Source organism: Notamacropus eugenii, chromosome 2, assembly GCF_028372415.1.
Source record: "Notamacropus eugenii isolate mMacEug1 chromosome 2, mMacEug1.pri_v2, whole genome shotgun sequence".
NCBI classification, from domain to species: domain Eukaryota; kingdom Metazoa; phylum Chordata; class Mammalia; order Diprotodontia; family Macropodidae; genus Notamacropus; species Notamacropus eugenii.
The window spans coordinates 524,141,018-524,168,133 of NC_092873.1; the positions used below are offsets into that span (position 1 = coordinate 524,141,018).

Genomic DNA, 27,116 nt, shown 5'->3' on the forward strand with positions numbered 1-27,116 from the left:
CTTGAAAGAGAAGTAAAGGAGATAATTTAAGAATCAGTAGATTCTATGAAAACCATAATCAGTGGAAAAAGCTGAATACCATATTTCCATCATAAAAGAAAACTATCCAAATCTACTAGAACCAGAGGACAAAGAGTAAATGGAATCCATTGGTAACCTTCTGTAAGAAACTGAAAACTACCGGAAATGGCATAGTCAAAATATAAAGTTTCTTAGTCAAAGAAAAAAGGCTGCAATTAACCAGGAGTTTACCCACTCTGGGTACTCTGAAAAACATAATGGAGCAAGCAGAACTCAGGGACTTGTGACAGAACGAGAAATATTAGAACAAAGACAAAAGTTAAAAAAAAAAAATGAAAGAAAACATAAGGAATATAAATGAGATACATGAGAAAAAGAACCTACAAATATGGAAGAAGGTTTTTGGGAGGAGCAGGCATCTACTGACCTCTTATCTGAATCAGAATAAGGAACTTGAGAGAGTTTATCACAAAGCTGGGATTTTTAAAAAAGACTTCTAATTGAGAGATGGAAGGGTAAGAGGGATTAAAAATAGGGTAGCAAACATTTTTTTTTCACTGAAAGATCTTTTTTTTAAATACACAGAATAGAAAATATAGGCTAGAAAGAATCACAGATAAGCAGTTGAAAGTTATATGTAGAATTTAGTATATATTTAAACAGAAAAGCAAACTAAACATAATAGAGTTCTTTTTCACATACAGTTCTCTTTTGCTTTAGGCAAAGTTAAAAAACATAACCAAATTCATTAGAGGAAAAAATCTCAAGAAAAATAATGCAAAAAAGTGAGAAGGAAGTCTAGTGGTTCCAAATTTCAAACTATACTAAATAGCAATATTCATTTAAACTATCTGATACTGTTTAAAAAATAATAGAAAAGTTGATCAATGTAACAGAATAGATATGACCTAGAAGCAAACAGAACATGATTGTCAGATTCATTTGTAAGAGCCACCCTTCTGCTTAATGTTTGGGTAGATGGACAAACCAAACTCCTTTGAGTGATTACAGATCTTTTCCATTCTCTATTTTTTTGACCTGCTCCCAAATTCATATTTTAATATAAAATATTCATACAACAGATCTACGCTGTCTTCTAGCCAAATATTGTTAGGGACTAGCCCCGGGACCTGTGACCTCAAGACTTACATGTGGCCTCTAGGTCCTCAAGTTCAGCCCTTTGGGGTTGAAATCCAAACTTAACAGAACAAATCTCCTTCATAAAAGGATTTGTTCTGAAAAACTTGGACTGATCAAAAGGCTACACCCAAGGATCTAGAGGGTCACATGTGGCCTCAAGGCTGTAGGATCCCCATCCCTGGACTAGCTCTATTCCAACAGAAAACAAGGGGTGCTTTTCAATCTCCCACCTTCTTGTGTCCAGATTTTCCTTTAAACATTGCTACACTTTTATCTGTTCCTGTAAGCAGAGGATTTCTGCCTTCAGCTTTTCCTCTCTCTGTTCACTGGCCATCCTCCCACTGACCATGGCCTCCCAGTATTTTAGCACCAGCTCCCTCAGTGGACTCTGGAAAGACCAAACCTCCCTCTCCAACCCCCCCTGGAGGAGACTCTGCAGCTGGAGACAGAGACCTGCAAGGAGGAAATCATTTCTATCCCTAGCCTGAAAGCAGAGTTGGAGAGGACAAAGGCAGACAAGGACCTTACGAGAAAGACTGGAGCAGCTGGAGAGTCTGTGAGAGATGGAAATGATTTGGGGGGAGTAGCTGAAGAGACTATGGCCATTCTCTGTTTGGGCTAATTTTGAAGATATGTCCTAAGGCTTTAGCTGCTTGTGGACTTGGAAGAGAGAGAAGCAGAGATGGAGAATGTTGGTGGGAAGAGGTTACTTGGGGATAGTTGGAGGATGATCTAGTGGACAAATAATATGGAAACACCTCAAATGGATGGATGTTAGTACTCATGATCCATCCCCCACACCATCTGTCACAGGTAACACAAAGCAAACATATTGGATGATAGGCAGTTGGGATCCTGCAAAATCTGAACAGAATATTGGGACAAATCTAACAAGGTGAAAGGTTCAGTCATAAATTTGAATTTTTAAACTTGAGTTAAAAAAAATCAACATCACAAGTAGAAAATTTGGGGAAGGCATGGCCAAATGAGCTTATTTGAAAAAGATCTGAGGGACCAGCTAACTATAAGTCAATATTTATGTACTATGGCAGTCAAAATAAACAACCTAATGCTGTCTTAGATGCATCAAGAGAGGCAGCGCCCAGAATGAAGTGATAGTTGAACTTTATTTTGCCTTGATCAGATCACATCTGGAGAGGTGTATTCAGTCTTCATGCATTTTAAGGAGGACATTGATAAGCCAGACAATATTCAGAGGAATGCAGGATGGTGAAGGGCCTAAAATCATCCCATATGAAGGTGACTGGAATGTCTGAGAAGACAGGACCTGAGTGTGGTGAGAATATGATGAGTGGAGAGAAGATTGGAGGGTGGAGGAGTACGATGTCTGCTTTCCAGTATTTGAAGAGCTGTCATGTGAAAGATGGGGAGGCAAGTGTCAGTTTTTACAAGGATCTGTTTCTAATAATTAGAGTTGTCAATGTCAAAGTGAACAAGCATTTATTAAGCTCCTGTATGCCAAGCTCTGCACTAAGCACTGGCAATCTGGGACAGACCATGTTGGGATTAGGATTCCCCCTGCCAGAGATCTTCAAGAAAAGAAGTGGCTACATGGGAATGGACACAGGATTCATGTTCAAGGACAAGTTGAACTAACTGGCCCTGTGATTCCTTCCAGTTGAGATTTGATGCTTCCTCTATAGGAAACTGCTTATTCACAATTATGAAACTTACTGAGAGGCATAAACACTGCATTCCATGAGCCTGTGTGTTGGTTTCAAAACTGAAAACACTGGACTGTCAAGCAAAATCCAGCTCTTTCAAAGATTCTCCTCAAAGTCGCTTCCCCTCCTACATTAAAATGATACAAGATTCAGTGAGAAATGGGACTTCAGCAATCATGTTGTTCAAAGACACCTCATCAATCAACACCATGAGAAGGACAAAATGTGCTCCACTGGACCCATTTCATCAGTGACAAGGAAAGAGCCCTGTGCACGTTCCAAAAAGAAGAGATGCTCTGTTCACAAATGGCCTTCATCAAGGACTCTGTTGCCACCTTCCTAGCACAGTGCAAGCCCTCAAGTGGATTAAAACAATAGCTTTCTTACAAGTCTTGCCACCCCTCCTTTATCTCCCCCTCTACTCTGTCCTTCACACTGCTACCACAATAATCTTTTTTGCATGGATTTGTGATGCTACTCAGAAATCTTTAATGTGTATCGATGGACCTATGGCCTATCAATAGAATTTCAACGTGGCCACTGACTTTGAAAAATCATTGACCTATAAGTTAGCTTGGGTGGTATTAATAAAGCCAATCTGACCCCTTTATGGGTGCCTTTACATCAGTGCAGTGGAAAGATCATTTGATTTTCAATCTTAAAACCTGGATTTGAGGCTTGGCTCCACTTTGTAAGTCATGAGCAAGACTTCAATTCATTATCTGCAAAAATGTCCTAACAATTAAAATGTCCAGATGGAAGAGCCTTCCTCATAAGGTGGTGATGGAAGGGTTTTAGGCAGAGGCAGGTATCTGAGGTGTTGTAGAGGTGGAATCCACCCACAAAATGTCCCCTTGTTGTCTTTGAATCTGCGATAAAACCAATCCTGCCAGCTCCTTCCAAGGAGAACCTGGAACCATCCTCCATTTCGCTCTGACTTTTTTCTCTCTGTCTGCTAGTTTAATTTCTAGCAAGAATGTCTGCACTGCCAACTGAGCACTTGTCAGAGATGTATTTGAGGGCATTCTTAGTTAGATTAGTGGCGCCTGAGGCTCCTTCCAACTCAAAGAGGCTATGATTATTGTTGTTGTAGTGATGAAGGCACGAATGCAGTGTGCATTGATTAAGTCCCTACTGTGTGCAGGCTCTCTGCTATATGTGTGAATACAAAGAAGGTTAAGACAGGCCCTGCCACTGAGGAGTTAACATGTGATACCAACAACTATTAGAACAAGATAGAATAAATTGGAGATAATCCACATAGGGAAGGTACTAGCACGAAATGGGATCTGGAAAAACTTACAGAAGATGGGACTTCAGATATAGCAGAGGGCCAGGCTTGGGGTCAAGAAAATGTGATTTCAAGTCCTGCCTTTGACACATACGTGGTGTGGTCAAGCACAAATCATTTTGTCATGGCCCCAGGAAATGCTCTAAAACCATGTCACTGTATTGTTGGGTCTTGCACATGGTAACTTCCCTTGACAGATGAAATCACAGATCGGGACCAGAAGAAAAAAGCAACTGAGGCATTTTTGGCCATCTCCTTAGGGTGGTCAAAAGGGAGAACTTCACTCTGTCCCTTGCTGATTGCCTTTGGAAATATGTTAGTCCTCCTGAGGATCAGAGCAAAGAGAAGCCTTTAAAACTATGACTTAATATCTCCTTGTTTATAATTCTGCCTCCTAAAACCAATACAGCTACTTAAAGATCACAAGACATAATCATCTCTTGAAATATATTTAAGGAGAAGTGTATTGAGGAATATCCTGAAATACATCAAAGTATATTTCTATAAAATATTAATTCTCTTGAGTTTTAATATTTCATAGAAGTATGTTTCTACACTGACTACCTACATAGAAGATTCCAAGATGTTAATGAGAAGGCAAAAGTTCAGCCATTTGCCCACATGATCCCAGAAACTCCACTCGATCCTAAGAAGAGTCCACATCCTGGTTTCATCATTTTGACATTGAAATAAAATTTGACTTCAGAATTCAAGACCTCGAGTTTTACATTAACTTTTAGTCAAATACAAACTTTAAACATCTGAGGAACTTCATGATAGTAAATCATTTGCAGGATGTGTGGGCTCAGATGCTTGTTTTTTTATGTAATAACATGATTAGGGCAGAGAGAGAGTTTGGAGGGTAGGGAAGGACAAGTCTGGGGACATGGTGAGTATAGAGTGACCTGAGGATGTCCAAACAGGAATCTCAGTTGGGTAAGTCAGGGACTCTACCTGTGATTTCACTGATAAATGGGAAAAGCCTTCTACCAATGCAGTTCAGCCTAGAGAACTGAGAGGTCAAGTGATTTACCCAGGATGATGCAGCCAGAATCTATTAGAAGCAGGATTTGAATTGAGAGCTTCCTGGCTTCCTGAACAGAGAGGTCAGCTCTCTGTTCACTATGTCATACTATCTGCCTCCTACAGACAACACTGAGACTTGAACCAGGAGCCAGAAAACTCCACTCTAGACTTAACAAAAAGCCCTCAATAAGGTGCAAGGATGAGCAGCCCTAATCTAGGTAGGTAGATTGTCAAGTGACCATTGTCTCATAGGATAAAGAATGCCAACTGGATTCAAGAAGACTTAGTCTTTTTGGCTTTGTTTTATGTAACTAGAGGGTGAGAGGCCAGATGTAGGGCACTTTCAGAAGTCCTCAGGACTACTACAGGAACTTGAATTATGATAGGGACGGGACCAGCTCCAGCCTATGACCACATCAGGGGAGGCCTTGAGTTGGTCTTGAGAGCTGGGTGACTTGGAGGGTGCCAGGGCAGGAAGGTGCCTTCTCCTATAGCACAGATTGCCTTCCTTCTCCTGCTGGGAATGGAAGTCATCTCCCCCAAGGTCATGCCTCGGGGTATCCTACTTCTAATTCTGGAGGTGATGGTGATCTTGGCTATTTTTTTGTTGCCTCTATTCTTTTCATTCTCAATCTAATCACTTCCCCTAGTGTGTTGCTTTTAGCATTATTGGCTGGTCTGCATCTTCTATGAAAGTCTCTAAACCTCCAAAAGCAGCTGCAGTGGGTCAAAGATGAAAACCTATGATGACTCCAACCTGTGGAGAGGAAGTACTGTTTACTGACTCACTTCTAGCACACATTTCACCAAGAGTGAATTGGTAGGATACAAAGAGGCAAAAGATAGTCCCTTCACTCAAGGAGTTTATCATCTAATGGGTTAAAATTTTGTTTCTCTGCTCCCCATAAATATCATTAGGACAGCTAGGTTGTGTGGTAGATAGAATGCCAGGCCTGGTGTCAGGAAGACTCATCTTCCTGAATTCAAATCTGGCCTCAAACACTAGCCATATGACCCTGAGCAAGTCACTTTACCCTATTTGCCTTAGTTTCCTCACCTGCAAAATGAGCTGGAGAAAGAAACGGCAAGCTACTCCAGTATCTTTTCCAAGAAAGCCCCAAATGGGGTCACAAAGTCAAACTCAACTAAAAAAAGACTGAACAAGAACAACATAGCGTTAGTCTGGGGTAAATAATGCCTGTGTTTAAGATAGGCTCCTGATTGCTATCCCTTAACTATGAAGACCTGCCACAAGCTGTATCTCCCTTCTGCTAAAGGCCAGTTCTACAAAGAACACGAAAACAGCGTGCCCTTTTATCTAAGCTGATAACAAAGAGAATATATTAAGTAATACACAGAGTGAATGAGCCCTTCAACTGGAAGGAAGACATCTCCAATCTCACCCAAAGGGAAATTCCCAAGTCTCCACTGTAGCCATGTAGAGAGAGGACATGTCAGCTTCTCCCCAGAGTCTTCCCCTTCAGGGACCAGAAAAGAATATGAAAGTTGGAAGCCAAAAGACTAGGACACCCCCCATTTTCTCCCAAGTTCTTATCAACCTTCCCCTTACACAGGCATGGAGCACTGAGTAATCAGTCTCCACCAATTGAGCTCTAATTACAAAGTCCCCATCTCTCTTGTCTCTCTGGAATGCCACAGGAAAGAATTTGCTAAAGATGAAAAGGCTTTGGCAACAGGCAGGCAGGCAACAAGCATTTATTAAGCACTTATTATGTTTGTTCTAAGTGCTGAAGATACAAAAAAAAAAAAAACCCAAAAGATACAGTTCCTGTCCTCATGGAGCTTATACTCTGATGGAGGAAGACAATGCACATGAGGGAGCTGAAGAGGGGGAGACGGTGTGGAGAGGGAGGGAGAAGATACCTGTGTGGGGGCAGGTGGTGAAGTCTAGAGAACTGAAAACTGAGCTGGGAAAGGAATGGAACACAGTGGACTTGGGCTTCTTCAAGAGGAGTTACCAGGAGGATCTAATGGAGCAGAGGACTGTTCTGGGAGGTGAAATCTGGAGAGTCACAGGCAGAGATCAGAACCAGTCATAGAATATCTGTACATGTTCCAAATGTCTCCAGGGCTCTTCTGTCCATGTCACCATCCCTCCCCAGAAGGAGGCTCCCTGGCCTCTTTTACATGAGGGAATTGTAAAAGCCAAGCCTTCGGATGCCTGCTCCCCAGCCCTGTCCCTTGTGGGGGCCGGGCTTTGACCTGAAGCCAAGGATGGACAAATGGGAAAAGTAGCCAGGGAAATGAGGGTGGCTAGAGGTTCAGGCTGCCTGCCACCTGTGGTCTATCACTTCTGTTCAGTCAGCAATCTCGGGGCATCCCATCTTGGTAACCACCCTCCATCTCAACAAAGCCAGCAAATAGCACCGGAGAAGGCTACCCTACCCCCGAACCTGCCTCAGTCTCAGTTTCTGGTCTTCTGCCACTGCTGCTACTTCCCAGGTAGGACAATGATTGCCTTGTAGTCACCTTATTGGCTTCTTCCAAGATGTCTGCTCAAATTCAAAGACGAGGACAACATCAGGAACTCGGAAAGTCCAGTCAGCCAGGGATGGGCATTTATAATCCTTGAGTCTGCATAGTAATGACTGTGGCGAAAGGTGAGCTTATGGTTACACCTTACCTGTGACCTTAGACAGGTCACAGCTTCCCTGGGCCCATAAAATGAAGAGGCTGGATGAAAAGACTTCTGACCTGTTCTCCTGCGCCCCCATATCTATGACCCAAGGATTCTCTTTAGCCTCCTCAGCATCTGCCAAGGCGCAGGGGCTGCCTCCTGCAAGAAGCTTTTCTGATCCCCCTAGTCACTCCTCAGACAATACTGCAGAGGTTCCCATTCACTTGTTAGTACCTGGGAAAACGTAGGCTCCTCCAGGAGCTGCTTTCCATTTCTGTTCTGTGCCCCCTGCACTTGGCCCAGTGTGCTGTGCCTTGGGGTGGAGGGTGAGGGGCTTTCAGCAATTTTATTTTTAATTCTTTGGATAATTAAGTTGTCTTCTTAAGGCACATACACCCCACAGGAGGTCTAGCTGCAGCTCTGAGGGAGGCATGGGTAGGAATCTCTGGAATCCTGCCTGTCCTTCTCCAAAGAAGATTGTGATGATGCCTGGAGGGGAGCAGAGGAAGACGCCAAGAGGTTGCTGTTGCTGTTCAGTCCTTTAAGATACTGGAGTGGTCTGCCATTTCCTTCTCCAGCTCATTTAACAGATGAGGAAACTGAGGCAAACTTATAGAGTCTTGCCCAGGTGACTTGCCCAGGTTCACACAGCTATTAAGTGTCTGAGACTAGATTTGAATTCAGGTCTTTCTGACTCCAGGCCTGGTGCTCTGTGTACTATCCAACAACTAGCTGCCTAAGGCCATGTAGATGGACACTAAATTCTCCTCTGAGAGAAGGGGATCTTATTAGAGTAATCATATATGCCTGCCCTGCTAGTTACAGCTGGACTAGCAGCATGATTGTTTAGGCTCAAAAGGAAAAAGTGGCTGGATTCTCTGGTTATCATCTCTTAAAGGGGCAGAGTGCTCCCAAGGGTGGCTAGGGTGCCCAGTGGGTGGAGTGTCAGGCCTGGACTCAGGAAGACACATCTTCCCAGTTCAATCCAGCCTCAGAGACTTACTGGCTGTGTGACCCTAGGCAACTCACTTAATATTATTTGTGTCAGTTTCCTCATCTGTCAAATGGGCTGGAAAAGGAAATGGCAGACCCCTCCAGTATCTTTGCCAAGAAAACCCCAACTAGGATCACAGACAGTCAGACATAAGTGAAAAACAGCTGAACCACAAAATCCCAAGCCGTCCCCCATAGGCTTTAACTTTAACAACAAATGCTAGTTATACAAAAGACCATCATAAATGATCGAGCAAATTCATTCTTCAAAAAATGTAGCAAGGAGATAGTGGAAAAGTTCTACAGATTAGGACATACCAGAAAATGAGCTATCAGCTTAATCAGGAGAGAAACACCAATTTCACCAAAGGAGAAATATGTTGAGGAGCCTGCTGCCCTCTCCATACCTGCTGCTTCCACATGGCTCAGGTCAGGTCTCAAAAGTGAGATGTGTTTTCTTGAGGTAGAAAAGAAGAATGTGTCTCCTCTACTAAACTGACCAACCGGGTCCCTCAAGATGTCTTTAAAGACCATTCTTTCCATCACTTCTGAATCCCATTCCATGAGGAGCATAGGGCTGCCCCTCCCTCTGCTCAGCTTGGGTTTGAGCTGGGTTGTACACTGGAAAAGAAAAGTCTGCTTATGCTATCTATACTATACTATACTATACTACACCACACTACACCACACTACATTATATAACATTACACCACACTACGTTATACAACATTACACCACACTACATTATACAACATTACACCACACTACACCACACTACGTTATACAACATTACACCATACCACACCATACCACACCAACAGGAGGGACTCCAAGGAGGAAGGGAACAAGTGATACCATGGTGACTTCATAGAGATATCTCAGAAAAACTCTGACTTCCAAAGGACATTTATTAAGAATGAAAGCCGGGGCATTTCACTGGGTAGGGAGCATTACAGACCTGAAGTTTAAAGTTTGGAGTACATTGAGGCTTACAGAAGAGAGTTAAGAGAAGCAAAAGGATTTTTTCAAAAAACCAAACACTCAAACTTGTTGAAGACAAAAGGAGAAACCAGGAAATGACAGGCCTGGTATGAAAAGCATCAGGTTATATCAGTGGGTGACAAAGGGAAGCCAGACTGATTCAATTTCAATTTTGTTTTCCATTGTTGTTTGTTTTTCCTATTAAGGAGAACTGGCATTTTAAGGTTTGCAAATCACTTTCACCTACATTATCTCACCTGACCTTCACAATGACCCTGTAAGGTGTTATTATTGCCCCATTTTGTAAGTGGGGAAACTGAGGCCCAGAGAGAGTAAGCTACTTGCCCAGGGTCGCACAGCAAAGAGCTGAGGCAAGATTTGAACTCAGGTCTTTTTGACACCAAGCCTAAGGCTCTCTCTACTGCCCCAAATAGTTAAGATACTGTTGAAACCCACACTAGGTAAGGCTTCAGGAAGAGTCTCCACAGAATCAGTTACATCCCGGGATATGGAGCAGATTTTTAAGCGTGATTATTGAACCACTGTCGGTTATTTTGGAGCATTTTGGGAGAATAGTCAAGATGCCATCAGACTGAAGATGGACAAAGGTCTGGATTTTCGAAAAGACAAAGTAGGTTTGGCAAATTATTAACTATTTCTAATAATATGATGATAACACTAATCATGTTAACAGAAAACATTTGTGTAGCATTTTACTTTACTCTTTTGTTTCTCCCAACAACTCTTGAGAGAAATATTATACGTCTTATTGATCTCAGAAAAATCTAGTACAGATTAAATAAATGGCCTGTGACCTTAGGAATTAATATGGCTTCATTAGAACAAATAATAGAAGGCTGACCTCAGGTCTTTAGAAAAAGGAGCTAGATGGGGAGATCAAGAGAATTCTACAGACAGCATATTTGCATTTTGGCAGGGCAAGTGGATACCATCTTTCTTGTTATCCTTGTGGACAAGAGGGAGAAAACTGGCTAAGTGATATTTGAGTTAGGAAGTAAATGAACTACCAGATACAAATATTTTTTTTAATGATGGATTGATATCAGCTTCAAGTGATGGATTCTATACTTCCTTGCCATAGAGCTTTCTTCTTGATCCAGTTCTGTTAAACACTTTTAACAGTGACCTGGATGAATAAACATAAAGTCCTACTCCATTGTGGCACAAAGGTGACTGTAGATTCACTAAGGCGTTGCCAATAAAACACAAGCTCTGGCACACTCCACTATGTTGGAAAGTCTTTGGGTATGAACTTGGCAACAGACTAAGTCTACTTTCTGATCATTGGCTTAGCTAACCTTGAGAAGCGCATCAGTAGGCTGAGTACTTGGTGATGCATTCTTCAAACCATGGCAACTCTTAAAACCAAGAAAAAGACAAAATGGCCCTTAGCCCTGTGCTACTCCTTTCTATTTCCTTAATGATCATGACAGAGCGACAGAAGAAGGGGCAGAAGTTACTAAGAGTCAATTTCTAGACTGGCTACAAAATTAAACTTGGCTATTGGTGCTCTGAGGCTGCTAGGTGGCTCAGTGGATAGAGAACAGTGTTGGAAATCAGGAAGCCTCATCTTTATGAGTTCAAATCTGGCCTCAGACACTTGTTAGCAGTGTGAGCCTAGGCAAATCACTTAACCTCTGTTTGCTTTAGTCTACTGGAGAAGGAAATGGCAATCACTCCAGTATCTTAACCAAGAAAACCCCACAGACAGTAGTGGTGTGCTATGATCCTCATAGTAACAAAGAGTTGGACATGACTGAACAATGACAACAAGTTGGTACTCTAAATTTGAGAACCTTTTCCAATAGCCAGGGAGTGAACATAACATTGGAGGAAGTGAATTAGATAAATTTTCACAATATAAATGAAAGCAGAAGACAGAAGGAAGTTGTAGCCAAATGGAAAAGCTGCTTATAGGTTCTCCTTAGAGAAGCAAGTGAAGGAATTGGCAGAATTGTTTTTATTATGTGTCCAAAGTCAAACAAGAAGCATCATTTCACAGGACAGTATATTTTGAGATGCTTGTTATAGGTGTCTGCAAAAAAATTGTAATGAAAATAATTACAGACAGTGGTCTATTACAGATGATGAAGATGGTAAAAAATTCTAGGAAGAACTTGATACAATGCTGCAAAATAAATCAGCATATGCCATGACACTCAGTAACTTCAGGATTTGAAAAAGGTAAAGATACTAAGGACATGGAAAAATATATTGATCCTTTTTTGCTACCAAGAAAAGATGACCAAGAGAATGCCAACAATGCCTGCATTCCTATCAACATCAAATTTTTATGAGAATACATATACATTGAGGCCGTCCTTGATGAGGGTGTTAGGAGATACAGGATTGTCCAGGCCAATTCCACAGTAGATCACATCTTTACCTTCACACAATTAACTGAAAGATGAAGAGAATACAAGCTCCTACTGTGCTCATTGTTTGATATCAAAGAAAAAAAGTGTCTGATTTAGTAGAACAAAATGCCTCCTTAAAATGTCTCTTTCAGCAAAGTATCCTCATATGCATATATCAGAATTGTATGAGTTAGTGAAAAATATAATAGTCTTGTTGGATGACTCTGATTAGTAATGTCTGGTGAGGTATAAAACAAGAGCCTTTGAAGGTCCTGGAGGAGATTCTCTACAGAGTCCAAGTTGAAGAAGCATTCCCTTTAAATGACGAGGTTCTCCTCATATCATCCTCAGATGACTGTATTGGTACCATCAAGCCCCAAACATTACAGAGCCTCCTGGATAAGATCCAAGAGAATAACTACTCAAAAGAATTTGGCTAAACTATCCACATTTGGGAAATGAATTGAATTAAAGAATGTAAATTGTTTGCAATGTGATAATCTCTAGAGTTTAGCCATCAGCACCTGTATAGTCCTTTCTCCTAGTTATCCAGGCTCACAACCTGGGTTTCAGCCTTGTCCCCTCACTTACTTTTTTTTATTTTTTTTATTTTTAACACAGTTTATAACAGATAAAGCAATTCAAACTTTTGGTCAGGTCATACTTCTTTTTAAAGCATTTACAATACAGACCACAAAAGAATTTTTTTAAAACATTAACCAACTGAGACACAAATAGTATTTATGTTGTTAACTTCACAAGCTCTTGACCTAATTGTCTCCACAGTATTACTAAGAATTAAAGGACCCTAACTTATTGTTGTTGGTCTAAAGTCCTATGCTTAATAGCTTAATTTTAGACAACCTCGGATATTCCCCTACCCATAATCTATAATTGAATGGATCTGGTATTAAGCTTACAAACCTTTTGACTATAGGAAATTGCCACCAATACTCAGGACATTGCAGGGATACAATATCTCCCCAACTTCATGTCAGTTCCAGGCAGGATTAGATTATCCACTTGCATTCAGTCAGGCTTACAGTCCGCCAGGTGTCAGTGGGGAAACTGAATCAGGAGAATCCCACCTCAGCCCATGCTGAACAGCCACTCTCCCACCCTTTCCTTGAGATCACCTGTGCAGTTCCTGCCACCATCTCATCAGCTTACTGGCATCATGGATTGGAGGCTCAGATCGCCTTTCTTGCTACCCATACCTGGAGTTAGACTCAGAAGAACAGTCACTTAATAATCCCATAGCATCTAAAAATGGCAAGTTCCAATAACCAGGTTTCAGATATGATTATAGTTTCACTTTGGCTAAGAAACATCATTTGAGGCAAGTCTTAAGTGGCTTACATGCCTTTCTATACATGTTCTAGCTCCTGATTAAATGGCAATCATAAAATCAAATTTACCATTAAAACCTTGACTTTTTCATCAAAGCCAAATTTTATCCAAGGTTACCTTCCTCTAGGAAATTTAGACTGAAATTCTTTTCTCCAAACTAAAGATGTCATTGATTTATTCTCAGTAGTTAATTCAGTCTATTGTTTTAATACTAATTGCTTTTACCTCACTTTGTAACATGTCCAATTTTTCTCCCCATCACTTCCCTCCCCCTGCTTCCTAATACCTTGCATTCTGATTACTCCTTCTCTCAATGTACCTTCCCCTCCATCCCCTCCATCACACCCCTCTCCTATCCCCATCTTCTCTCTTTTCTTGCAGGGAAAGATGAATTTCCATACCCCATTCCCTGTAGTTCTTATTTCCCAATTATATACAATAAAAATTCTCAACATTCCTTTCTAATATTTTGAATTCCAACTTCTCTCCTTCCCCCCCCCCTCCCCAGCCCCACTGAGAAGGCAAGCAATTCATTATAGACTAAATATGTGTTGTTTTTCAAAAGACTTCCATAATAATCATGTTGTGTAATACTAATTATATTGCCCTCTGACCTACCCTATCCCCCCTTATTTTTACCCCCTACAATTGACCTTGTCCCTTCTTGAAAGTCTTTATTTCTAGTGACTCCCTTCTCCCATTTGCCCTCCCTTCTAACATTCCCCTTGCTCCACTTGTCGCCTCCTCTCCTACTTTCCTGTGGTGTGATATAAATTTTCATATCAAATTTAGTGAGCATGTTATTCCCTCCTTCAGCTACACATGAGGAGAGTAGCTTTATTTTTCCCCCTCTCCCCTTCTCCCTTATCTCTTCCATTGAATAAGATTTTTCTTATCTCTTTTATGAATTATAGCCTGCCCCATTCCATTACTCCCTTTCTCTTCCCGGAATATTCCTCCTTCACCCCTTAATTTTTATTTTATTTTATTTTTTTGTGTGTGTATGGATATCATCTCTTCTGATATAGCACACCCTATACTCTCTGTCTATCTATGTGTATGTGTGTGTGTGTATGTACAATCTCTCCAACTACCCAAATACTGAGAAAAGATTCAAGAGTTAAAAATATTTTTTTTCCATGTAGTAATGTAAACAGTTCAGCTTTAGACAGTCTTTTATGATTTTTCTTTTCTGTTTACCTTGTCATGCTTCTCTTGATTCTTGTCTTGGGAAGTCAAATTTTTAGATATAGATCTGATCTTTTCCTCAACATGAATTCTTGAAAGTCGTTTACATCACTGAATGACCATTTTTTCCCTTGAAGTATTATATTCAGATTTGCTGGGTAGGTGATTCTTGGTTTTAATCTCAGTTCCTTTGACTTCTAAAATATCCCACTCCAAGCCCTTTGATCCCTTAATGTTGAAGCTGCCGGATCCTGTTTTATCCTGATTGTATTTCCACAGTACTCAAATTGTTTCTTTCTAGCTGCTTGCAGTATTTTCTCCTTGATCTGGGAACTCTGAAATTTGGCCACAATATTCCTAGGAGTTTCTCTGTTTGGGTTTCTTTCGGGAGGTGATTGATGAATTCTTTCAATATCCATTTTGCCTTCTGATTCTATAACATCAAGGCAGTTTTCCTTGATAATTTCATGGAAGATAATGTCTAGGCTCTTTTTTTGATCATGGCTTTCAGGTAGTCCAATAATTTTTAAATTATTTCTCCTGGATCTATTTTCCAGGTCAGTTGTTTTTCCAATGAGTTGTTTCACATTATCTTCTATTTTTTCAAATTTTTAGTTTTGTGTTTAACTCATAGTCATTCGTTTCCCTGAACTCAATTCTCTCTTTCAATGAATTATTTTGTTCAGTGAGCTTTTGAAACTTCTCCTCCATTTGGCTAATTTTGCTTTTTAAAACCTCATTCTCCAGTTTGGCTTTTTGCACCTCTTTTTTCCAGTTGAGTTAGCCTCTTTTTAAAGCTGTTATTTTCCTCAGCATTTTTTTGGTTCTCCTTTAGTAAGCTGCTAACTTGTTTTTTAAGGTTTTCTATTGTCTGAGCCCAGTTTAAATTCCCTTTGGAGGCAAGGACCTTGACTTCTTGTGACAGTATGCCTTGTTCTTCCTCATCTGAAAGGATGGGGGGAGACACTTGTTCCCCAAGAAAGTAATCTTCTATGGTCTTATTTTTTTTTCCCTTTTTTGGGCATTTTCCCAACCAGTTACTTGACTTCTGAGTTTCCTCTCCACAACCTCCTGGCCTCCAGTTCCACCAAGCTAGCACTGGGGAGCTGAGATTCAGATGAACTGCTCCAAAGCCTCAGGGGCTTTAGGTGGGGGCAGGGGTGCTATTCAGTGTGAGATTAAGTTCAGCTGCTCAGGTGGGGGCAGGGCTGCCACATGGAGCTCAGTTCCCTCAGGGGGTTTACGATGAGACCTTCAACAATGGATGCGGGCTACTGCCTGCTTTGGGAGCCTTTGTCTGCTGCTGCCTCTACTGCTGCCTCCTGAGGGGGCCTGAATTATAGGGACACCCTGCTCCCCTCTCAGCCAGCCAAAAAGACCCTCTCACTGATCTTTGGTGCCTGTGGGTTGAGTGAGCTACACAGCCACTGGAGATTCTGTCCCTGAAGCCTGCTCAGATCTGTTCCTCTCCGTGCTGTGTGGCCAGGGCAGGGCTGGGCTCTGCTCTGCACCCGGTGCGCAACAGACCTTTCCCGTTGGTGTTTCCCGTCTCTCTGGAACAGAAATCTCCTCCACTCCATTGTTCTGTGGCTTCTGCTACTCTGGAATGTGTTGAGAGTTCTTCTTCTTCTTCTTCTTCTTTTTTTTTTTTTTTGTAATGTTTAACAATCACTGCCATACAATTGTGATTTTATCCCCCCCACCTACCCCCCACTACCCCCCTCCCTCCCCATGACTGCATACAATTCTGTATAGATTCTACATATACTTTCCTATTGAGTATATTTTCACTATAGTCATGCTATGTAGTCAGACTAAGATAAATGAAAGAAATCGTATAACAAATCAGAACATGATACACAAGAGAGTTCTTCTTTACAGGTACTTTATGGGCTGTGGGGTAAGAGCTAAGCGTATGTGCTTCTTTCTACTCTGCCATCTTGGCTCCTACACCCCCCCCCCCCCACTTTTATTCAGTCTCTTACCATGTCCTGTTTGTCATTTCTATTTTCACACTTCTCTCATATGTCCCCTTTTCTCCCCTCACACAGCTTCCTCCTTGGTGCAGACTCTTTTCATCTCATACCTGGATTGTCTCAATCATTTTCTAGCTGGCCTCCCTACCCCAAGTTTCTCCCAATTACAATCCTTTACTCAGCTGCCAACATCATTTCCCTAATGCACAGGTTTGACTATGTCACTCTTGTACTCAAAAACACTAATGGTTCCCTGTTACCTCCGAGATCCCTTATAGAATGTTCCATTTGGCATTGAAAACCCTTCACAATCTTTCCAGTCTTCTTACAGTTTATGACCTTCCACAGTGTGTGTTCATTCTATGCAATTCACTCTGTCCCATTCAAAATGAGAACACGGAGGCAGGACTGTTACTCATTGGTCATAGCCCTGAAGCCAGAACCTACCCTCCAAAGAGTGAGTACTATAGCCACAAGGTGACCTGCAGGAACTGGCTAGGTATGTTGCGGGGGGTAGGATGGGGGAGATTTTCCCAAAAATACTTGTGCAGCAGTGAGGTTATTGAGAGACTGACCACTAGTACAGAATGGTGGAGGTTAGAAGCTTGTACAAAGGAGGATTACTAGAATTGGTCAGTACTGGAGGAGAAAGGCAGAGATGGTTGTGTTGGAGACAACCCACTATTGATTATCCAAGGGCCCTACCCTCCATTTTTAAATGTTATTTTATCACATACCCCTCAGGTTCAGGCCACAGCGAGCTGCAAATCAGATCATGAACCCCCTTGCTTTCATTTTGGAGATTGGTGTTTTAGAGGCAAGAAGGATATGGATCTTTATGGGAAGCTGTCAGATGGAGGATAGATTAGACAGCCCTATTCGACTTTGCTCTAGACCAAAATTAGAATCCAGGGAGAGAAGTTAAAGAAAATCATGTTTCAGTGAAACATAAGAAAGAACTTCCTAAAAGTTAGAGCCATCTCCAAATGGAATGAACTGTATCATCAAAAAGGGAGCCCCTGAAAACTGGAACAGTAACGCACTATGGCTAGATCTGTGAACTGATCCAACCATTTTGGAGAGCAATGTGGAACCATGCCCTCAGGGCTATAAAACTGTACATACCTTTTGACCCAGCAATATCACTTCTAGGTCTAGATCCCAAAGATGTAAAAAAAGGTGGCGGAGGCGGGGAGAAGGACCTATTTGTACAAAAAGATTTATAGCAGCTCTTTTTGTGGTGGATAAGAATTGAAAATTAAAGGGATGCCCATGAATTGGGGAATGGCTGAACAAGCTGTGGTATATGATTATGACGGAATACTATTGCACTTTGAGAAATGACAAGCAGCATGATTTCAAAAAAACCTGGACAGACTTACTTGAAGTGATACAAAGTGAAGAGAACAGAACCAGGGGAACGTTATACATAGTAACAGCATTATTATTGTTCAATGAAGAACTGTGAGTGACTTAGCTATTCTCAGCATTAAAGTGATCCACGATAAAGGACTGGTGATGAAACATACTATCTGCCTCCAGAGAAAGAACTGATGCTGTTTGAATACAGACTGAAGCAGGCTGTTTTCCACTTCTTTCTTTGATTCTTTTACTTTTGAGTCTTCTTGTACAAAATGACTAATATGGAAATGTTTTACATGATTGCATATGTACAACCTATCTCTTATTGTTTACCATTTCAGGGAGGGGGAAGGGGAGGGAGGGAGGGATAGAATTTGGAATTCAAAACTTTAAAAAAGTGTTTAAAAATTGTTTTAATGTGTAATCGGGGAAAATAAAATATAATAAAATTGAAAATAAAAAGAGAAAAGGGAGTCCCTAGAGCTGGGCAATCCCTTACTGAGGCTCTTGTAGAGGAATACACAGCAGCTAAAAGTCTGCCCCCGTGCTCTTCTTACAATGGCCAACCAGTAGGAGAAGTGCAAGCATTACTCCCTTCAGTGAGGAAACTGAGGCTGAAAAGGGAAAAGACACCTAGCTCGAGTCAGGATCTCCTGGCTCCAAATGCAGAGCTCTTTCTACTCCATTCTACTGTCTCTCAGACATGGCATCAGATTTTATTGTTGTTCAGTCGTTTCAGTCACGTCCAACCCTTTCTGACCGCATTTGGGATTTTCTTGCAGAGTGGCTTGTCATTTCTTTCTCCAGCTCATTTGACAATGAGGAAACTGAGGCGAAAAGGATGGAATGACTTGACATACAGCTAGTAAGTGTCTGAGGATGGATTTGAATTCAGGTCTTCCTGACCTCAGACCGGGTGTACCACCCACTGTACCACCCACCTGCCCTGAAGGTATTGATTAGAAGTTTTCTAAGCTTCCTGCCGTATCTAGTCAAGGAAGTTTATCTCCCTTGACTTTTATATCCACAACTCTGGCAGTAGGCACCAATGTGCTGGTCTTCCCCCAGCTCCACCAACTTGGGTTTTTCTTTTGTCACTTTTACTAACTTGGCAAGTGAGAGGTGGAGCCTCGGAGTTGTTTTAATTTGCATTTCTCTCATTAGAATCCAGGGCTTTCCTACCACACCCAGTCGCCTTTTGAGCTGTGTTCATTTATGCTGTCATTGAGGGGCAAAAGTTACAACTGGCCTAAGTTAGGGAGAGAGGAAGGAAGCCTCTTTGCCTCATCAAGCTCTTCTCAGAAGAGTTGGGAAGGATTATTCTAATATATGATGAAACTGTTCAATTCTGACAGTGTATCAGACTTAAAGAGAAAAGGTATGTCTCAGTAATCCTGAGAAGTTTGGAGAGATACCACAAAATACAAAGTTGAAGATTCCCAGTGAATGAATGGAAAGCTCTGTCCTCCACGCAGTCTTCATTGGGCTCTCCAAATCAACTGAACCTTGATGTTGCAGGATTTTGCAAGGTCCTTACTAGCTTCCTGCTCAAATAAGATGGCACAGAACCATCACTAGACAATGGCCATGCATTTTTCACAATTCCACAGATGATATATGTATTCACTCCTCTTCCTCTTCAGCTACATGAGCCAGAGAAGGAACCAAAAGAGAAGGTGTGTTTCTTATGAAGCATTATTTGATAAGAGCAGGTATGGGGCTAATAACAGGAAAAGGTATTTATTAAAACAAAGAGGATGGTTAATTCATTATGTAGGAAAGAATGTGTCTTTGAAAGTTTAGTTATTTTCAAAAGACTAATGAAGACAGTACCTTCTTAATCAGTCAATTAATCAGTTAGCATTTGTTGTGGGCCTACCTTGCTTTATAAGACAAGATAAAATGAAGTGGACTGACTTCCTTGGATGATTGGGATCATCTGAGTTTTCTTTTGTAGCAATTGGGGGAAACAGAGGTAAAGAGATACTTAGTATTGTCAGAAGCATCACTAGTAAGTGTCGGGGGCATCACTAATAAATACGTATCAAAGATACTACACAGAAAGAAAAAAGCACATGCTGAACAAAATGTTTTCCTTAAAATCCACTTTCAACACTGAAAGCATGTATTATAACACTTATGAGGCGTCTAGTGATGACACAGTGCACAGAGTGCTGAGCTTAAGAGTCAGGAAGACTTGAGTTCAAATTCTGGCTCAGATACTTAAATAATTGTGTGACCCTGGTCAAGTCATTTCACCTCTGCCTGCCTTGGTTTCCTCATCTATAAAATGGAAATAGTAATAGCCCCCACCTCCCAGCCTTGTTCTATAAAGCACTTAGCACAACACCTGGCATACAGTAAGCACCATGTAAATGTGAGCTATTATTATATTAGCTACTATTAACTAATAATATTAGCTATTGTTATATTGGCTACTATTAACTAATAATATTGTTTATTATTATATTAGCTACTATTAACTAATAATATTGGTTATTATTATATTAGCTACTATTAATTACGGTTTATACCCTTTATCTGCATTATCTCATTCGACCCTCACAACAATTCTAAGGTATCATTCTTATTCTAAAGATTACAAAATTGAGTCCTGGAAAGCCAAGGGGACATGCGCAAGAAAGGGAAAGTGATGGAACCCAAAGCCAGGGCTTTTCCCACTCCCTCAGGGAAGGCATCTCCAACACTCCCTCTCCCCCCTTAAGCCTGTTACTTCACACTTGACAAAGAGTCAAGGAGAAAGTCGATACTCCTGAATATTTATCTTCCAAGTAATGATAAAGAACCACCTATTTCTAAGCCAAATAATCATTTATTTCAAGCTTGAAATTTCCTTCGAAATCCTCTGGCTCAACCCTCTCCTTTCTGAGAGATGGAAACAGTACCCAGGGGAGGGGGAAGTGACACTGTCTGAGTGACTGTGGGCGAGTCACTTCCCTTCTTAGGCGTCAGTGTCTTCATCTGTAAAATAAGGGGGTTCAATTAGGTGACCTAGACTGTGATGAGATCTTGAGGGTAGAGACTGTCTTTTGCCTTTCTTTGTATTGCTAGTGCTTACCACGATGCCTGGCACCTAGTAGGGGCTTAATAACGAGGCAACTGCGTTACAGTGGATGGAGAGGCTGGACCTGGAGGACCCGAATGCAAATACAGCCTCAGCGGTTAAGAGGTAAGAGCCCAGGCAAATTTCTTCATTTATCAGCCTCAGTTTTCTCATCAGTAAAATGGGGATAAAAGCCCCTACCGGCCAAGATAAAATATGCAAAATGCTTCGCAAACCTTACTAACCTTGTAAATTGTTGACTGATGGACTTGGCAGCTCTAAATATATGATCCGCCAAGGACAGTGGAAAGGGTTCATAGTAGAGGACCTGGTTTCAGATCCTGGCTAGATCACCTGCCTCAAGTCATGGCAGACTGAAAGAGGGACCTTTGCTACTGTCCGGTGGATCACAGATTTAGAACTGGAAGGGTTCTTAGCAACCATTCAGTCCATTTCACAGATGAGAAAAGTGAGGCCCTGAGAGGCTCTTGGCCCCAGGTGGCACAGGGTCTGAAGCCATGGAGATTTCTTCCTAAACTGTGGCATCTTCTCAGCCCAAATTCCGAAGTTCTTTCCTCACTCCCACTGGTTACTAGGAGAGCACCTCACACACCTCGCGTAGGAAAACAGCCAGGGCCCCCAAGAGGAGAACATGCTCTTATGTCCCACCACTGGAGCCCGTGGCCCTTTGGTCTGCAGGGTGTGTACGGGATTGGTTTCTGAAGTGTGAGTTGATGAGAGGAGGGCAGGCCGGGCAGTAAGGCCCCACCCATGAGTGGTGGGGGTGGGGAGCCACCTTTCTATGTCCCTCCTGGCACTAGCTAGTGGGTGGGTGGTTCGAGAGAGGGGGAGGTCCCAGGTCGCTGTCTCTTTAAGGAGGGCCGAGTCTCGGGTGTGTGTGAGTGTGACACAGCCTTCAGTGCTCCAGAACAGCTGGTGAGGCCGGCGGCGGCAGCAGGAAGGCAGCCAGGCCAAGGCAGCAGCGGCAGCAGGAGGGCACTCAGGCTAGGCCAGCGTCGGCGGCAGCAGGAGGGCACCCAGGCCAGGGCAGCGGCGGAACCCCCCACCATGGTGAAGATCGTGAAGGTGAAGACTAAGGCGTACGCGGACCAGAAGCCCGGCACGAGCGGGCTGCGTAAGCGGGTCCGAGTGTTCCAGGAGAGCGCCCACTACGCGGAGAACTTCATCCAGAGCATCCTGAGCACCGTGGAGCCGGCGCAGCGGCCCGAGGCCACGCTGGTGGTGGGGGGCGATGGCCGCTTCTACATGCAGGAGGCCATTCAGCTCATCGTGCGCATCGCCGCTGCCAACGGGGTGAGGAGCCGACGCGCGTGGAGGGAGGGCGCGTGGGTTCGGGGGGCCACGTCGGCCTCGATCGCCCGGGACTTCTGTCTCTCACGCACAGCCCGAGGGTCCTCTCACGCCCCCTAGTCCGGCACGTATCCCACGAGCGGGCCCTCGGGCTGGGGGGGAGGGGACGGCGGAACGGGGAAGGGCGGGGCTTGGGGCGGGCTCCAGTCTTCACCTTGGGCGGCCCCTTCCTCCCTCTTCCCCATCTCCCGCCCCCGGGCTTTTGACATTTAAAGTAACCTTTCCCTGAGATTGTGTTACTGGACTGCGCCTTCCGGCCCGAGCTGGGGTGAGGCCTGGGCCCCCGCCCGGGATCCCGGGAGGGATTGGGGCACCAGCGCGCACCCCGTGTCTTCCTGGGTCTTTCTGTTCCCGGGGTTGCAAGCTCTTCCCTCCACCAACCTCGCTAGCCTGTGTCTGGCACCCGGGGGAGGGAAGCTTTCCCAATCCCACTTCCACTCCCGGTCATATATCTGGATCTCTCCCCACATTTTTATTAGCGCACTCTTAGGCACTCTTATGCAACGGGGCTGGGAGGCGGGTCGGGTCAGGCACCCACTCCTCTCGAACCCCGCCGCTCACACTAAGCCATCCCGGGCCTAACTGGGGAGGCCTTGCTACCTGCTGCCGAGGCCGATAAACCAGCCAGGTTAGGATGTGCTGGGGCCTGGGTGCTCCAAGCTTGGAGCAAGGCCAGGAGCTCAAGAAATGGAGGACCCACCAGATAACACTGTGCCCAGGGATCCCCGCTAGAGAACAGCCTGCTGCCAGGGTTCCTCAAAAAGCAGCTTCACTTGAGCATTTCAGATCTAGAACTCAGGGTACACTTGAATTGAACCAGTGGGCTTTCAGGGTTTGCTTTGGTTTTTTTGGAAACCTCCACAATCTAAATTTGGCCTCACTTTATAAAGACCAACCTTATGGCCACTCCCTAAAGATAACTTACATTGGACAGCACTCTATAACCCCACCCCCCAGACACACACACATACGTGAAGGCACATAGATAATTCTATGGGTTAGAGTGGAACTGGAATGGTTCTTTCTGAGCCGCCTCCCTTTTAAAAATAAAGGTTCCCATTCTCTAATCCTATGACTACCTCTATTTTATGAAGAGGTAAACTGAGTCTCATTGATCAGGTACAGTGTCTTTGAGCTAACTGTTAGGCCCCTGAGAAGCTGCTGCAATACCTCAGATTTCTGCTTAAATCTGGTCAGACTTGGTTTCATTCTCTGGTTGCTAGTGACCACTTGGCACCTGGAACTTCAGTGAACTGTCCACTTGTGTTGTTGTTTTAAAGGACTGGGAGCTTGCTACGTGCAGATCTGTACCAGATATGAAGTGTAGAGTCTTACAGAGCACTGCCCAGGGCAGGGAGAGCAGTGATTACTGTGACTTCAGGTGTCCGAACCAGGTCTTGACTCCAAGATTCCTGATTGGAAAAGTGGCCCTCTGGGGGGGGAGGGGGAGGAGCCGATTAACTTTAAAATAATCTTTGTTGATGAAAGAATTAAAATGATAGACTTAGAAAAATGAAAAAAGACTCTCCACGCTCCACATGGACCAGCTGAATTATAAGAATACCGAATGTGGGTTCGTCCTTCGTTGCCGAAGAACACCGTGCCTTCAGAGAAATGATGACATGATTTGCACTTGGCTTTGTTTTGAGTGAGGTCACCAGCCTCACTTCTCCTCCAGAGCCATCTGAAGCCAGTGAACAGATATTCATCAGGATGACTGGAGATGACCCAGAATGGGGCAACTGGTGTTAAGTAACTTGCCCAAGGTTGCACAGCTAGTGAGTGTCAAGTGTCTGAGGTGAGATTTGAACTCAGGTCCTCCTGACTCCTGCACTGGTGCTCTATCCACTGCATCACCTAGCCACACCTAATGCTTTAGTAAATAAGTCTTAGAGTGTTGCCTCAGGACCAGAAACTTTTTCTGGGGTATTCTGCTAGTATCTGAGGCAGAATTTGGGCTTGAGTTTTCCTGAGAGCCCAGCTCTCCCTCCCCTTAGTCAAGACACCTCGGAGATTATATAACTATTTGTTAACAAGGCTTTTGTTTCCTTTCTTGGAATCCGGAAGAGAATTTTGACTGTGGTTGGCGTGGCCTGCTTATTTATTTGTGTTTTGGTAGATCTGAGATTTCACTAGTGTTAAGTTCTTCTCCCCCACCTTCTCTTTGAGGAATCCAATCTTTCTCTATCTTCTTGTCCAGTGTACTTCATTGGCTTTCCTCCTTCTGTGCCTACCTGACTATCCACTCCTCCACATCCTTTCCCAGAGCTGCCTCTGAGTCTCACCCACTTAACCCTGACTCTGTTTTGACCTCTCTTCTCCCTGATCTCTAACTCAGTGTCTAACATCTATGTGTTCAATCGTCACCTCTGTGCAGATCTTGCATTTCTTCATCCAGTCCTAACCCCTTTCCTACCCTCCAAGTGGGATAGACATTTCACTCATCATCTTTCCCCCCAAACTTTACCACCTTCTGCACTTCACCATGATGGTTGAAGACTGTTATCCTTCTACAACCTCGGTGGCATCCTCAACTCCCACATGGAGCCAGTCTATGGCCAGGTTTTGTTTCTGCCTTCACAACATCTGGTATATGTTCCCTTCTTTCTGCTCATCCCAGCCCCCCAAGTCATCATCAGCCTTTGGGTTTGTTTCCTTACTCAAGTCTCTCAACCCTAGTCCCTCCTCCATTCAGATGTAAAATAAATCTTTCTAAAGCACTGGTCTGACCACATGACACTCCCTAGCTAATAGACTCCAGGGAATCCCTATTGCCTTCATGATCCAGTATAAAATGTTCTGTTTGGCACTGAAATCTCTTCATGACCACATCCCTTCCTTCTTTTCAGTCTTATTTCTCTCTGTGTCCTTTATGATCTAGTGATACTGGCCTTTTTGCTGGTGCTCTCACAGACAATCTCTTGACTCCAGCAATTTTCTCTGTCCCCCATGCCTGGAATTCTCTTGCTCCTCATCTCTGCCTCCTGGTTTCTGTGGCTTCCTTCAAATCCCAGCTAAAATCTCACCTTCTGCAAGGAGCCTCTCTTAATATTCCCCACTGCTTATGCCTTGCTGCGGAGATTATGCTCCATTTATACTGTTTCTGTTTACATACATCTTATATGTGCAATTCCCTTCCCTTCCCTTCCCTTCCCTTCCCTTCCCTTCCTGCCTCCCTCTCTCCCTTCCTCCCTCCCTCCCTCCCTCCCTTCCTTCCTTCCTTCCTTCCTTCCTTCCTTCCTTCCTTCCTTCCTTCCTTCCTTCCTTCCTTCCTTCCTTCCTTCCTTCCCTTTCCTCTCTTCCTTTTCTTCCTTTCTTCCTTCCCCAGAACGTCATCCTCCTCAGGAAGATTCGCGTGGTAGTTTATGTTGTTTTAGGTTTGGCCCTTGCTTGCTGTTTTCTGACTGAGGCTTTTTTGCCCTCCTGGTTGTGGTGATTGCTTTGCACTGGGTAAACTTCCGTAGGAAATAGTGATTTTTGTGGTTGTTATTGTTATTCAATCATGTCAGACTCTTTGTGACCCCATGGACCATAGCATGCCAGGCTCTTCTGTCCTCCACCATCTCTCAGAGTCTGTCCAAGTTCATGTTTGTGGCTTCCATGACACTATCTATCCATCTCATCCTCGACTGTCCCCTTCTCCTTTTGCCTTCAGTCTTTCCCAACATTAGTGTCTTTTCCTTTCTTCTCATTATGCAGCCAAAAGTATTTCTGTGTCAATGTCAGTATTTGGCTTTCCAATGAATAGTCTGAATTGATTTCTTAAAGTACTGACTGCTTTGATCATGCTATCCAAGGGACTCTCAAAGGTCTTTTCCAGTGTCACAGTTTGAAAGTGCTGGTTCTGTGCTCAGCTTTTCTTCCAGTCCAACTCTCACACTCATACATGGCTACTGGAAAAGCCATAGCTTTGACCATATGGACCTTTGTCTGTCCATATAGGTGATATCTCTGTTTTTTTTAGCATGCTCTTCAGATTTGCCATAGTTTTCCTGCCAGTGTGCAAGCATCTTTTAATTTCATGTCTGCAGTTGCTGTTTGCAATGATCTTTGAGCCCTGGAATATGTCTCTGCTTCCATTTCTTCTCCCTAGCAGCATATGTCAATTTATTTGTCCACTCTCCATTTCAGGACCTCAGTTTATTTAAATAGTTCATTTGATATAACTGGACTCTTTCTTTACTGCCTTTGAATTTTATTCCAGATTTTTTGCTTTTATGTCACATTGATATCCAAATACACCTCTCTTCTTTCCATACCTTAAATGTTTTTCCTTGTAATGAAGATTTTTTTTTTAAAGTGCAGCTAAGTCAATCATCACATTGATTATACCTGACAAATATTCCACATGTATAACTTTCCCTCTTTTCAACTACAGGAGGGAGACACATTTGGCTGTGGATCATCTCTGAGATCAAAGCCTCATGCCTGTCTTCTTCTCTTTAGCCTTCTAATTTGAGGTCGATTTTGAGCTGTGCCCTCACTTGATGTTCTGACTTGCTAGATAGTAATTCATACCCTGCTTAGCACCGACTCACATTCACTAATCATATCATAGCTTGTTGACACTAACCCTATGTCTTTTGGTTGTAATTTTTCTTTTTCTGACAATACGATGCTCCAACATTCACAAACATAGAATGCTAGCAGGA

At 43.1% G+C, this 27,116-nt stretch overlaps 1 protein-coding gene across 1 annotated transcript in view; it reads left to right on the top strand.

The window, feature by feature from the left end:
* The first annotated feature begins 21,962 nt into the window (after positions 1–21,962).
* The window catches only part of PGM1 (phosphoglucomutase 1), a 74,100-nt gene continuing 68,946 nt past the window's right edge, over positions 21,963–27,116 (top strand). The window contains exon 1 of the mRNA XM_072649727.1: positions 21,963–22,407. Within this exon, the coding sequence (XP_072505828.1) occupies positions 22,162–22,407 (246 nt within the window). The 5' untranslated portion in view covers positions 21,963–22,161. The remainder of the gene's footprint in view (positions 22,408–27,116) is intronic.